Source organism: Arvicanthis niloticus, chromosome 6 (genome assembly GCF_011762505.2).
Source record: "Arvicanthis niloticus isolate mArvNil1 chromosome 6, mArvNil1.pat.X, whole genome shotgun sequence".
Classification (NCBI taxonomy): domain Eukaryota; kingdom Metazoa; phylum Chordata; class Mammalia; order Rodentia; family Muridae; genus Arvicanthis; species Arvicanthis niloticus.
In genome coordinates, this window is record NC_047663.1 from 57,143,326 (window position 1) to 57,157,333 (window position 14,008).

The window sequence follows — 14,008 nt, forward strand, 5'->3', positions numbered from 1 at the left end:
AAGAGTTGAGGCCAAAGCTGTGTGGTATTCTGCTCTTTCACATTAACAGAGGGGAGAAGAAAGCTTCTTCCACATGCAAGTTTCAAACCAACACAGTTGAATGTTAGCTGGAAGGGACTAGTTTTTCTTATGAGACCTTACCCTGGGATGGAGACTTACATTCTGAGAAAAGTAAGGAAGCCTAGGAAGAAGAAGACAAAAGTTGAACAGCCTGAATAAAAAATGAAGTATGATATTGGAGAGAAATCATTACCTGAAGTGAGGAGTAACAATTAAGCGTCCCACTGAAAAGGAAAGAGAAATACAAAACACACACACACAAACTTTGATGTAAGTTTTGACACAAGTTAAAGCATCTAAGAGAAATGGAATGAAGTCAAGATAGGAAGCTGCTGTGAGAGTGTTGTAAGTCACGTAGCTGTGGGCAGGAGTGGGTCTGTGGGAATGGAAAAGCTATGGTGGATCATAGCATTGTTTTTAAGTCTATAATGGAAAGAAATACATTTGAGTCATATGCCGAGTGTGGTGGCGCTATCTTATTCTATAAGAACCTGTATCACCATTATAGAACATATGGTTAGTCTGTTAGTACCAGAACAACTGATGTAGGATTTAGGGTAAGATCCTATAGTCAGGGATAAGAATGAGGCTTGCAACTAGGGGTATCAATAAATGTTCTTGATGAAAGACTTTGTTCCTATAGAAAAATTACAGTCAAATTGTTAGAAAGCTTTCCTGCTTCCTACGGCTCTCTGTTTGCTCAGCTGTTAAAGACTTTTTTTAAAAAAAAACCCTCAGAATTTTAGTGCTTTCTGGGGAAACAGGTGAAAGAGAAATACCAGCACCTGCAACAGACAGCCTCTCAGAGTGGAAAGCCAAGTTGCTGGCTGGATCCCCACTGGTGGAAAGAGGTAAAGTAGGGTACTGGAAAACAAATAACTGGCCTTCTAGTGAGGTCTGCATCTCCTACAGAGAGGGTGACTTTGACAATGTGCCATTTTTGTCTTTCAGGACATTTTCTCATAGTGAAGACCTATGAAGAACAAAGGCACCTGTACCTACCTAGGTGTTGACGTTGGGCATTCTCATTGCTTTTTGAGAAATGAAGCTGACAGCAGTTGCTTAAGTAGATTGTAAGGCTTTCCCCTGGAGCCTGCAACAGAATGTGAACATTGCTGAGTATGTGCATTTGGGAAGGTCAGTAGAGTCAGGGACCAAAGTTCAATCAAATCAGCAACATATGGTTTGAAAAGATACTGGACAAACATGGAAACATGCAAACATGGAAATGGGAGGTGGGAGGCCAAAGGACCCATCACATCATTTTCAACAAAGACAAGATTCCAAGGGTAATGAACACTCTAGGTGTCATATAAAGTGGCACTGAGAGATCCAGGAGCACAAGGACCAGAGGGTGCTAGCATGTGGAGTAACAAAAGCTGGCCCCAAATGAGAACTATAGCCTACTCATGTTCCATCAAGAGGAACTAACTAGGGGCCGAATCATATCACACTTGATCCCTGAAAGCACCTAGAGGACCACAGCAGGACATGGGGGGAGGAAAACAATTTAACAGGATGTGTTCCCCAGTGACTGCCACTTCTTACTTGACAGTAAAACTAGGGGAGAGTAAATCGTTGAGTCTAGGGCTATTAAAAGAATACCACCAGCCGGCAAAAACTAAACTAAAAAACTTTGAGTATACCGCAAAGCATACTATTATCACCTAATGTCTCACAATGGATCCATATATTAGAAGCTATTTCTGTTTTTAGTTTTATTTCCTCTCTAAGCTAAGCTCAACAATGTTATCACCTTATTCAGGATGCTGTGATGTCTTATACTTTCCCCAGATTCACCTTTCCTCATGTCTTAAAGGGAAGGACTGGCATCCCAGGACTCCATTATCTAACAAACAGGTCCATCATTCCTCTATTCACATTCTCTTCCCACAAGGCTGAGACAGAATACAGATGTGTCTGCATGTTGATGATGATGTTTCAAGGGCTAGGAATGTTACAGTGACACTGATGTTTCCCCAAGGGAGCCCGAGGTTCAGGATGGTGACATCTTTCTGTTCTTTGATGCTGCAGAATTTGAGTGAATTCTTACAGAGATATTTGCATGGGACTGAGTACCAATAACACTTGCCCTGTGTTTAGAGCCATGGGTGCTTTTCCCGGTTCCACAATAAGGAAAACACAATGTTTGGAGTTTGAGGCAGTAGGAATTTTGCTGCACACTTTGCTATTGTTTGGCAGCCAGAAACACTGGTAACTGTATCATATCCATCTGAATTGAGTCATTAAGGAGAAATGGGGACATTTATCCATCTTTAGCCTTCTGTTTTGTCAAATGACAAGAAATATTATCATGGCATTATGTACACACATTAAAACTACAATGTGACCAAATACAGATATGTCTACATGTTTCAAGGGCCACAGATTCTAAGCTTACACTGAAGTTTTCCAAAGGGGCCTGAGGGTGTTTATTGGCTCATTTTTCCCACCTGAAGTTTACTGATTCTGCTTCGTGGGATATAATTATCTATTTGGCAGGAGTTGTTCCTGACACTCCTTCTGGAAGGCCTCATTCTGTTCTCTTTAGTGCTTCTCTTCGCAAAGGGCATCCAATGTGACTCTCCTCACAAGTTCAAACGGAAATACTGGAATGATGACTGATAGGATATTAGCCAAGCATCAGTAGAAACGGACTGATACAAAAGGACTTCACCATCCTGAACCTCGGACCCCCTTGTGAAAACATCAGTGTTACTGAAGCTTTTCCAGCCCTTGAAACATCATCAACAAACAGACACATCTGTATTCGGTCTTAGCCTTGTGGGAGGAGAACATGAATAGGTATTTATGCCTGGTTCATAGCAACACTCTGGCCTTATGACTGGCTTACATCATTTTAAGCCATGGACCTCAGCATGATTGACATCTTGCCTGACACCATGTTTTTGTCTTGAAGGTTCATTTGGGAAGTACAGGATATTTAGTAGCATCTAAGACATCTGCCCTTGAGATATCAATAGCTCTTATCTCTGGAGACAACAAAAGCAGGATAGAAAGTAACCTTGGTTAAGGATCAGACAAACTTCCTCATCTGTAAAGCAATACTAAGGAGAGAGGGGGTTGCTGTTTACAGGAAAATGATATGGTACGTTAATTTTTTTTAAAGACTTTTTCAAATGTGTTGTGTATATGTGTATGTATGTGTTATGAGTATGTGTGTGTGTGTGTGTATGTGCGTGTGCGTGTGCATGTGCGTGTGCATGTGCATGTGTGAGTTTCCAGAGACTAGAAGTAGGCATTGGATCACCTGAACTGAACTTGCAGGTGGTTGTGGTTCTCCAGTGTGAGTACCAGGAGCTGAGCTCAGGTCCTCTGGAAGAGTAGTAATTGCTTTCAACCTCTGAAGCTGTCTCTGCTCTGTGACTGTAAAGCATTGCTATTTTATAGACACATTTGTGGATGACAGGTTTGGTACGGCTCAAATATGACTCATCTGGCATAACGGACAAGGATGTTAGAAGAGACCCATCCCTTTTTCAGCTGTAAAATTAGGGGTTCAGTATTTACTGGTGTAGCTGTGTTTTTAAATCCTATATTTGAATGCAAGATGGAGATTTGAGCCACATTTTCTTAGAGGTTTAAGGTTGAAGATTCTATCAAGAAAGAGAAAGAAGGAAGGAAGAAAGGAAGGAAGGAAGGGAGGAAGGAAGGAAGGAAGGAAGGAAGGAAAGAAAGGGAAAACTTGAAATTTGAGTGTGAGTAATTCTTGTAGAATAATAGATACCTAGGGTTCTAGAAGCTCATTAATGCCCAGATATTGTAATAAAATCCGTAGACCTCAGGTGCTGAGTAATACTCTTATATGCTACACCCATGGTTCAGAAACAAAGAGTTCAGCCTGGTTGCTGTCATGGACAATGTTCCAGTCCAAAGAAAAGCACAGGGGTGGCGGGTATGGCTTTACAGAAGACAGCTTCAAGGAGGGAGCCCCCACCCCCACCCCGTGTTCCACCTGAGATCAAAGCCTATTGTTTGGTGTAGCTAAATGGACAACTTGCATGGGAGGCCAATTCCACTCACAGCATGAGTGAGCTCTCACTGAAGGCGGGAATATTTTTTCCTTGTCCTCAGTGAAACTGAGAGAGAACCCCAGTCTTCTTCATTATACATTTCCGAGATCCAGACCTTTAGACACTTTTCGGGAATCTTACAAGTTTGAATGTTTGCCTAGAGGACTCTTTTCATTCTTTTTTTTTTTTTTCTTAAATAGGATGGACAAAAATCACCTACATGCAAGAAATTCTTTGCACTCAATTTTGTTCTTTTATTGTCTCTTCCATGGGAAAAGAGGGAGGTTGCCGAGTGCAGCTGTTAGATACAATTCTGGTTTTTGTGCAAGCCGCTTTTGCATAAAGGCAGGCAGCAGCGAGGGGAATACAAAAGATTCAGAAGCACAAACAAATCAAAAAATGAGCAGAGCTGAGAATGAGTCTCCGGTGGCTGCTGGTGATGATGCATGGCCGCTAAAAACAGACTGTGGCACTGGACACCAAGGACCTAGAAATGCAGGAGACAAAGTGGAAAGGGCAACCCGAGTTCGGGGCTTAATTCCTATTAATGGGATATCAGCAAATAAATCCAAAGATGACAAAATATTTAGAAACTTGAAATGATGTTTTCACTTCACTTTAACCACATGTTAGTCTTTCTAAGAGACATGTATACACCTGATGGAGCACCGATGACAAACAAACCCATGGCCATCTAGTATATTGTAAAACAAACTTTAGTTCCTTTTGATTGACAGCAGAGAAAACAGCACATTTTTTTAGTATATTAAAGTATCTGGCCCTTTAAATTTCAGTAGATAAAAGGAAATACTGATGGAATAGCAAACATGTTCTTCTTGGCCTTAAACCTGTGGTAAAATGTCGCTGACAGACTAATTATGGATGTTTTATATGATCAGCACATACGTGCTCCTTGCTAAACCAATTTAATTCCCATTAATGCTAATCTCATTAATACCCACTCCGAAAGCAAGGAGTACTCTTAATAAAGTATTGATTCATTGGAGCCATTTAGACAGGGGTGCGAGGTGGGAGCAGAGAAGACGTCACCATTCTATCTACCATCATGTTTCTTTTCTTAGAGTATTTTCCAAACATTAGTGAGCATTAGGTTCTAATTCATACGAGAGGAAAATGAGGAACATGGATAAAGAGAGTGAGTGACAGGCAGCAATCTGTGAGAACAGGTAGAGCTGGGGAAAAGTTGTTAACTGAGGTCAGACCTGAGCTACCACAAAGAAAAGGGGGATTTTGTTTCTAAAACAAGGAAAATGAAATTCGTATTGATAAGTTCTAATTGAATTGAGTTTTTTTTTTTTTTTTTTTTTTTTTTTTGAAAAAAAATAAAGAAGTCAAATCAACAGCCAGTGAGTGCTTCTAGTTCCGTTTGTCCATCTTCCCTCTGGGATTCAGATGACCACCCATCGGTCAGATCTCCTTGTCTTAGCATCCTTTGATCAGCCAAGAGACAAGATGGGCTCCCCAGAGGGCTTGTGTCCCCATCTCTGTGACTTCATTGAATACAGCTATGTAATGAGGCTGTGTGCCATAGGCCAGCCTGGACTCATATTGCATGCAATAACAAGTCCTCCCCGCCCCCGCCCTCTTTCCGGATCACTCCGGAGCTTCTAAAGCTCCGGGTGTATTATACGCTCCAGCGGGGTGGGGTTGGGGGGCAGTGTCATAAAATAGAGAAAAAGCGGCAAACAGAATTTTGTTCAGGACCCACCATCCAGCTTTAAGATAAGTCATTCGACCTCCCTGAGACTCAGTTTCCCTTATCTCTAAAATAGAAATTGATGATCTCTAGAATGGCACTACGTGCTTGCAGTAGTGGTTGTAAGGGTCAAAACTACAATTTAAAAAACTACCCTGTGCATACACAGTATCTTAGCTGAGAAATGACTTAGGAGAAAAAAAAAAACAAAAAACAAAACAAAACAAAACAAAACAAAAAAAAAAAAACCCTGAAAGGCCAGGTCTCAATTCTATCAGGTTTCTGTATGTAAGAAAAGAGAGGTTTACCCTGGGGGCGTGGGGGGGGGAGGTTCTTAACACAGATGAGTGGGTTACTGGTGCTTATCCTTTGTGAATGAATGCTCAGAATACCAACAAACTGAGATAGGAGATGCTTAGATACACGAAATCTCCTTTTCTGCTATGTGCATATTTGGTGCTGGTTAACCACGGGGACCGGAAGGAAAAAAAAATACTGCAACACATACTCTTAATACACAAATATTAAACTGTCTTTTCTCTACCGACTGGTAAAAAAATATATTATATTTTGATATTTTTTTCATTTTAAATTATTTCTGCTACCCATCCCAGCCGAAGTCGCGGCCGGTCATCTGGTAGAATTTGCGATTGAAAGGACGGTAAAAGTCACGCAGCTGCCGCAGCACTTCGCGCGCGATGGTGGGGTGCGCGCGGCCCTTAGTCTTGCCTAGGCAGTGAGGCTTGCCACTGCCCTCCGCCTTCTTGAGGCACGGGAAGCCCTTGGTCTGGTTGAAGTAGAAGTGCTTGTTGGTGATGATGCGCTTGAGGCCCAGGAAGTCCTGCACGCGGCGCAGCTCGCCGGCTGGATCACTGACCAGCCGCTCCCCGCTCACGAAGAGCATCTGGCCGAGCGGGAAGTGGCGCAGCCAGGGCTCCAGGTGCTTGGCATACAGACCGATCTGGATGGCGCTCCAGGACGTGTCTATGAGGCCCGCGCTGCGGTTGCGGAACGTCAGGCTCTCGAAGCTGGGGATGTCCGGCCGCTTGGACAGCGTCTGCGTGTAGTCCGAGATGGCCCTGGTCACCGGGTCGCGCACTACCACGATGAGCTTGGTGTCCTTGGACATGGCGGAGATGCGCGCGGGTGCCTCCCGGGTCACAAAGTAGCTGGGCGTCTTCTCCATGGTGATCTGTCCCTCAAGGGTTCTGGGCATCAGGTCCCTGCGGGAAATCAAGAAGACATGTTAGGATCTGGAGAGTGAGCCAAGTTCCCTTTTGGACCCCAAGAACTGGAAAAGGCCACCCAGTCTGGGTTCAGACTCCCCCTGTGGGTTGCACTTCCAGCTCCCGGACTTCTTGAATGGCTGGTGGCAGAGACTGCTTTGCTTTCCTTGAGTTCTTTTCATCTCAACAGTAGTAGCCAGATGTGAACATATATAAAAACAATAATTTTGTTGTTTTTGTATTGAGGAAAAATACAGACAAGCGTACACTGGGAAGTTTCCAAGTTCATCTATCTGGACATAATGCCTCTGTCCCACAGTTTTTGTGGCAATTGTTGACTACACCTCACGAGCTCTGAAATGCTCCCAACACAGAATAAAGGCTATGTTAGTTACTGTGAGCCAACGACAATAAGCAATGTCTATATGTTCTGAGGGTGAATCACATTGTCACAAACACGATTACAGTGCTATCAAAACACATTAAAATACCCGATGCCATCCTGTCCATGGCTGTCTCGTCTCAGAGTAGTGTTGCCTACCATACAAAAGCTAGTGATTTCTCTCAACAAGGATTTCTTCATTCACAAAGGGATCTTTTTAAAATATTTATTGTATTTGTTTAGTTATGAGATTCTCTGAGAGTTTGTACACATACATGTAGGTGCTTCTGGTGGCCAGAAGTGAGCGTTAAAGACGCTCGAGTTAAAGACGAATGTGAGCCCCCTGAGGACTCTGAAGTCTAGTGCTCTGAAGGAGCAGCACTTAGTCATCTCTCCGGCCCCTCCTCTTCAGCATAATATCAAATCATGCAACTGTCCTCCCTCCCCTAACAATGATTCATTTAGCCCTAATTTCAGTTACCTGCCTCCAACAACAGTCAAAAAAATATTACACAGAAATTCCAAGAATAAGCAATCCATAACGTTGAAATTGCAAGCCATTCCAAATAGCAGGGTGAAATCTCCCAGAGACCCCTCTGCCTATCCAGAATGTGAATTATTCCTTTGCCCAGCACACCCATGCTGTCTGCACTACTTGTCCTTTAGTCCCGTAGTGGCTACCATGGCAGTCAAGTTAGCTGCCACATTATCAACGTTCCTGTGCAATGGAGGCCCCAAAGGGAAACAGCAGGAATGGGGCACCAGAGCACTGCACACCGGAGCACACGTTAATTAACACTGCCGATGCATGAAAAGGTACAGGGTATGTACACAAAATAAAGGTAGCATGAGGGTCTGGTATTAGCCTGGATTTCAGACCCATTCCCAGCTGGGGCTCTTGGGGGACAGGGGAGGGGAGGTTGGTGGTAAGAGAAGGCCTCATGTGTGCAGAGGAAATGGCTTTTATGTCACACAAAATACTTATCTGCACAACTCCTGAGGGTTCCATCTCGTCTGTAATGGTTAGAAAAGCCCTGATTGTCATGCTCTTAACTGTCTTCGTTTCTTTTCTTTTCCTTCGGAGCTTGCTCGGAGTCACTTCCATCTAGGGCTGAGAATGTGTGTGTTGTGGGCAGGAAGGGTAGTGTGCTCCCTGGGTGCTTTCCTCGTTCCCCTGGTTGGCCACTGTGCTGCTCTAACACTGCCTTGTCTTGTGTTGATTTGGAGCGATTATCATTCTTCTTAGAAAATGATGTCGTGAGTGTTCGCAGCCACACCTCCATTCCCAGCTACATTTCCTGCATTCTTCCTTTCCTTATTCCTTGTTGGTTACGCCCCTTTTCTAATTCACTGATTTGCCTTCTAGCTTTTTAAAAATGTTCCCCCTTAAAGCCAGCCACCGTGCTTAGTTGGTCCCTTACAATGGGTTTGATTGATTTTTTTAAACTTCTGATTCATCTTCTCAAGTCATAAAGGCACTTTATTCTCCAAGACTCACTTTTCAAGTGGGACTTGATCAACTTTCTTAAATACCAGCAGTCATTCACCATCAACACCTATCGGTTACACTGAAGAGTTCTGCTTTCTCTTATGATGTAAGTATCAGCCACGGCTGTATTTATTTTTAATTTTAATGGCTATTTTGCTTGCCTAATTTCGTAGTGTCTATTTTGCATTCAGACTAAAAGGATGCACTTTTAGTACACACCCAGCACCCTGTTGGGTCTCTCTCTTTGTTGGTGTCTTAGCACCTGCCCCATCTTCACTGTTTGCTAAGTAGACATTAATTGGGAAATGTCAAACATAAAAGATAAAAAAACATGTTAAGTAAACCTCAGGCACATCCTATCTCCTCCAGGAATGCATAACAATGGCCAGTTTCATTCATGAGCTTCCCCACCTCTACCCTGCCCCATTTACTCCCTAACTATGCCAAATGGATGGCTTTAAAGCCAACTGGCAGACAGCCTCTCAATTACTTTGCAAGTATTTCTTCTCTCATGTGGGTTGTTTCTGGCACACACTCCTCAGCCTCGTGTGTCTAGTGCTAACAATGCTTTGGCTTATACAATGGTGCTTTCCTCCCACATTTGCTACTTTGGAAACGTTAACCAAGGGCCTCTACTCTTCTTGGAGGAGGGAATGTTAGTTGTATATTTGATCTATGGTACTTAACTCCTATTTTTAACTCTGAAATAAGTTTGCGATTTATTTTACAAAATGATGCACCACATTAACCATCTCTTGAATATACCTTGTGATCCAGATGTAGGTGAGCACAGCTCAAAATGGGTGCAACATCACTGAGATGCCCATTGCCCTTCCTCGACTGTACATGCCAAAGACTAAGGAATCAGCTAGACCAAGTGCTTCTGGAACTTAACATGCCCTTATACAACACAAACCAGGAAACCTGGCCAGAAATGGTTGGACTCTCCCAGTAAAAGAAATTTGATCAAATTTATGGGAAAATGTTGAGTTTTAAGCAAACACCAAATACTCAAATACTCCAGAGGGCTAAGGGGTCTGTGTTGACTTAAAAACACAAGGGCAGATTCCTGTCTCCTTGTCTGTAATCTCTAAGTTATAACTAGTTTACTTCACATTTTGCCTGGAATCTGAAAGAGAGAGAGCAGACTGCTCTTGGGAGTTCCTGGCTGGCTTGTCTCTGGGAGCAAATAGACCCCCAGGAGCCTTTTTCAGAGATTGGAGCTTCAGATTGTGCTTGGCCAAAACAAACACTACTGAACCTCAGAAAAAGAATTCATATTTTTCAAAAGCCTATCCCAAATAAGTACTTGAAAAGAGACCGCCCAAACAGGACTTCCTAAGAAAGCCATCCTTATCACCTCCTGTCACTCATGGAATGGGGAAATCCGACTGGTTACTGTGGGAGTAAAGAATTCATTATAACATGGATAACAACTCAAGATTAAGAGTTCTGGAGACTGATTGCACAACGTGTATGTAGTTAATACTCTTGAACCTAAGGACATAGAGACAGTCCACTTTATGCCAAGCACAGTTTACAGCAAGTTTTTAAAGCACTCAAGAAGGAACAAAGGCTTTGAGGGATGGATCTAGCTAGAGTGTGTCATTTGGCTTAAAGATGACTAAGCACCGGAGCTAAGTTCTCAAAGGGGCTGTGGTTTCATTTTCAACTTGCTAGACCAAAGGGAGATAAAATAATTTTTGACTATTTGTAGAACTGATCTGAAATCAGAAAATGGGGTTTGTGGCTTATACCTTCTAACTGCTGACAAGATGGGGCAGGTAGAGACAAGCTGTTACTTGCGTTACTCAGTTTTTTTTATTTCAACAGAAAAGTCAAGGCAAATGTCTCAGGAATCTAGCCTGTCAAAGGACTGCCAGAGTGACTCTGCTCCAGAGTATGTACCGAGCATTGCTCTGAAGGGAGTGGTGACCAGTGACCCGATTCCCAGTGGCAAAAGGACTCAGGAGTCCAGACAATAGAACCCCAGATAAAACCAGAGATGCCTTCTCGGCCATGGCCCTGGGGTATCCAGCACTGGCCCATGGGGTACCGACATTAAGGATGTCTTGCTTGAATATCATGAGCTCGTCACTGTCTTTGGAGAGACACAGACTGACTGGTTGTTTGGGGAGAGGTGAACATAGTCTTTAAGTGGATTCTGTTATCAGAAAGCACTGTTTGTCAAAGTTTGTGTCTGCTTCAGACATCATGCCACCATCACTTTGGAGCTGATCTGTCACTGAGTAAGTAATCTGTATGGGTCTAGGTGTTGTTCTTGTAGCTGTCTACACTATAGAAAATGTCAGAGTCAAACAAGCCAGGGCAGGCAGGCTAAGTTGATTGTTCTTTTCTTCCAAAGCCAATGGTCAAGACCATAGTTTCTGGTGGAACTGCTAGAATGACCTGGAGGGCTTTCTCTCTCCACACAGAGCAGGGTACATACCACACTTGCCGTTGTGTCGGGCATCTAGGATAGTTTAAGAATCAGAATGCCCCCTTTGGATTAGGTGGCCAGTACCTCACTGTTGTCTGTATACAGACAGCTCTGCTACTGGGAGAGTCATCCAGAAAGAGCTGCCCAGGCCACTCAGCAACTACATTTAGTATGCTACTAATCCAAATAAGAAGGTAAAAAAAGGATCTATGTATTCAGGCATTCTTACCAATATGAGCCCATTTCCCCCTGGATTCCCATTGTCCTCATGCTGCCTTCTTGATCCCTGTCTTTCCTGTGTAACTTATACCAACCATTCTCCAGAAGTAGCTTCAAATGAATGGATGGAAGGAAGGATGCGTGGAATGAATGGAAGGGCAGGTGCGTGGGGAGGTGGATGGTTGGGTGGGTAGGTGGGTGGATAGATGGATGGGTGGGTGGGTGGATGGATGAATGGATGGATGGATGGGCAGATGGGCCAAAGGATGGATGGATGGATGGATGGATGGATGGATGGATGGATGGATGGATGGATAGATGGATGGATGGATATGCCATTCCTATTTGTTTTTACTAAATTGTATTTATTCAATCTTGACCAATAACCTTTTCCTATACAGTACATGAGAACAAATCCAATATTACTTATAGATATAAGCAGGCTAAAAATTTACAAGAGTTGCCTGATGATTCTGAAAGAGGAAAAATGTTTAGAATGTATTGAAGAAACAAATTAATGAAATGATAAGTTGGAGTAAATGAAAACTAAAGATGTTCATCAAATGATACCATCAAGTGGGTAAAGAGACAAACCTCAGCGTGAAAGAAAATGTTTTACCAACTGTTAGTCTGTCAAAAGCCATATCTATGATTATATAAAGAACTCCTACAAGTCAATAAGTCAAATAAGTAAACAAACAAACAAAATGAAAGAAAAATGAACAAAAGCCTTGAATAGCCATTTCATTTTTAAAAAAACCATAGTATCCAGATGTTTAATTAATTCTTGAGAAGTTATTAGGATTGATTATTTATCAGGGAAATGGAAACTAAAACCCTGTGTCAATATCACAATCTGACTCATCCACCCATACAACTAGAATAAAAGCAACTGAGGGTTTTCCAGTGTGGGTGAGGATGTGCAACAACTGGAATATTACTGGTGGAGCACAAGCTGACACAGTGACTCCAAAGCTGGTTGGCACCATTTACAAGAGCCAAACATATGTCTCCAGCAACTAGTGACAGTGCACAGCTGTCCATCCATGGTCACATAATCATGAGGGCCCCAAATTCAAGGCACCCAAATACTCATGAAAACCAGAATACACCCAACATATACACCCAACACAGCACAATCAGAATGGATGGCTTCACATCTGCCAGTCATACCTGCTTGTGTATGAGACTCACAAAGAACGCTAGTCAACTCAGCCAGTCCTGGCACTGCATCTACTGTGTGACCGCTGTGGTAGTTTGAAAGAGATAGTCCCCCAGAGTCCCTGGCACTTGAATACTTGGTCCTCAGTTTGTGTCCCTGTTGGTGGGAGTTTAGGAGATATGTCCTTGGTGGTGGAAGTCCGTCACTGAGGTGAGGTTTGAGAGTTTAAAGGCCTGCTCATTTCCAGTTTGCTCTCTTGGTTTCCTGATGGTTTGAGATGTGAGCTCTCAGCTTTCCTGCCGCCATGTGTGCATTGTGCTTGCAGGCCTGCCTCCTCTCTGTGATGGTGAAAGACTCTTAATTATCCCTCTGGATCTGCCAGTCCAAAATAGACCTTTCTTTCTATAAATTGCTCTGGTCATGGTGTTTTATCTCAGCAACAGAAAAATGGCTAATATAGCTTCCTCCACGAAGAGTTAGTGATCAGAACTCGGAAGACCGTTAAGTGCTCACCAGGAAAGTGTGACGACCCGAGTTCAGATCACCAGAAATACATAAAATGTCAGATACAGCACTGTGTGTCTGTAACCCTGGCAGTAGGAAGGCAGAGACAAAAGCATCCTTGGGGCCCAATGGGCAGCGTGTTCATCCAATCAGTGAACTCCATGTTTGGCTGAGTTCAGAGAGAGACCTTGTCTCAAAAAAAAAAAAAAAAAAAAAAAAAAAAAAAAGAGAGGTGGAGAAAAATTTTGGAGAAGATACTGGCTTCTAGCCTCCACATTCTTGTGTGTGACTCCCCTCACGTCTGCATGTGGGCTTGCATGCGAGCTTGCACATGTGTGTGTGCACTCATGTGCATGCACTCACTCACACACATAAAGTGAACAAACAAAAAACTAAACAAATAAACAAGAAAGTCTTGTATCTAACTAGATATCAAAACAGCTGTTGTCTATGGGGAATCAGTTTGGGGAAGGAAGAACAGAAGCTGGAGACAGAGTCCACCTGTTTCGTCGCTTCTTACACAGTGTGTCCACTGTGTGTAAACCTGTGGTGGAGCTGTACACTCCAGTTTGTGTGGTTTTATGTATTTGTTATAGTTGAATAAATATTTTACTACACTTATAAAAAATAAATGGCCAGTTTCCCATAAGGCTACAAGAAAAGCATGTGTTTAATAAAGCCCAAACAAAACAAAAATCACTTTTGCCAAACTCGGCATATCTCTGAATTGTAGAAATGTAGATGACAGAAGAAAAGTAAGGGTTCACTTATTTAG

The 14,008-nt window shown here is 42.9% G+C and overlaps 1 protein-coding gene across 2 annotated transcripts in view; it reads right to left on the reverse strand.

The window, feature by feature from the left end:
- Positions 1-4,324: 4,324 nt before the first annotated feature.
- LOC117711937 (heparan sulfate glucosamine 3-O-sulfotransferase 3A1) overlaps positions 4,325-14,008 on the reverse strand; it is an 88,053-nt gene continuing 78,369 nt past the window's right edge. For both annotated transcript variants that reach the window (XM_034507887.2, XM_076936614.1), the window contains exon 2: positions 4,325-7,034. In XM_034507887.2, coding sequence (XP_034363778.1) covers positions 6,413-7,034 — 622 coding nt within the window. In that variant the 3' untranslated portion in view covers positions 4,325-6,412. The remainder of the gene's footprint in view (positions 7,035-14,008) is intronic.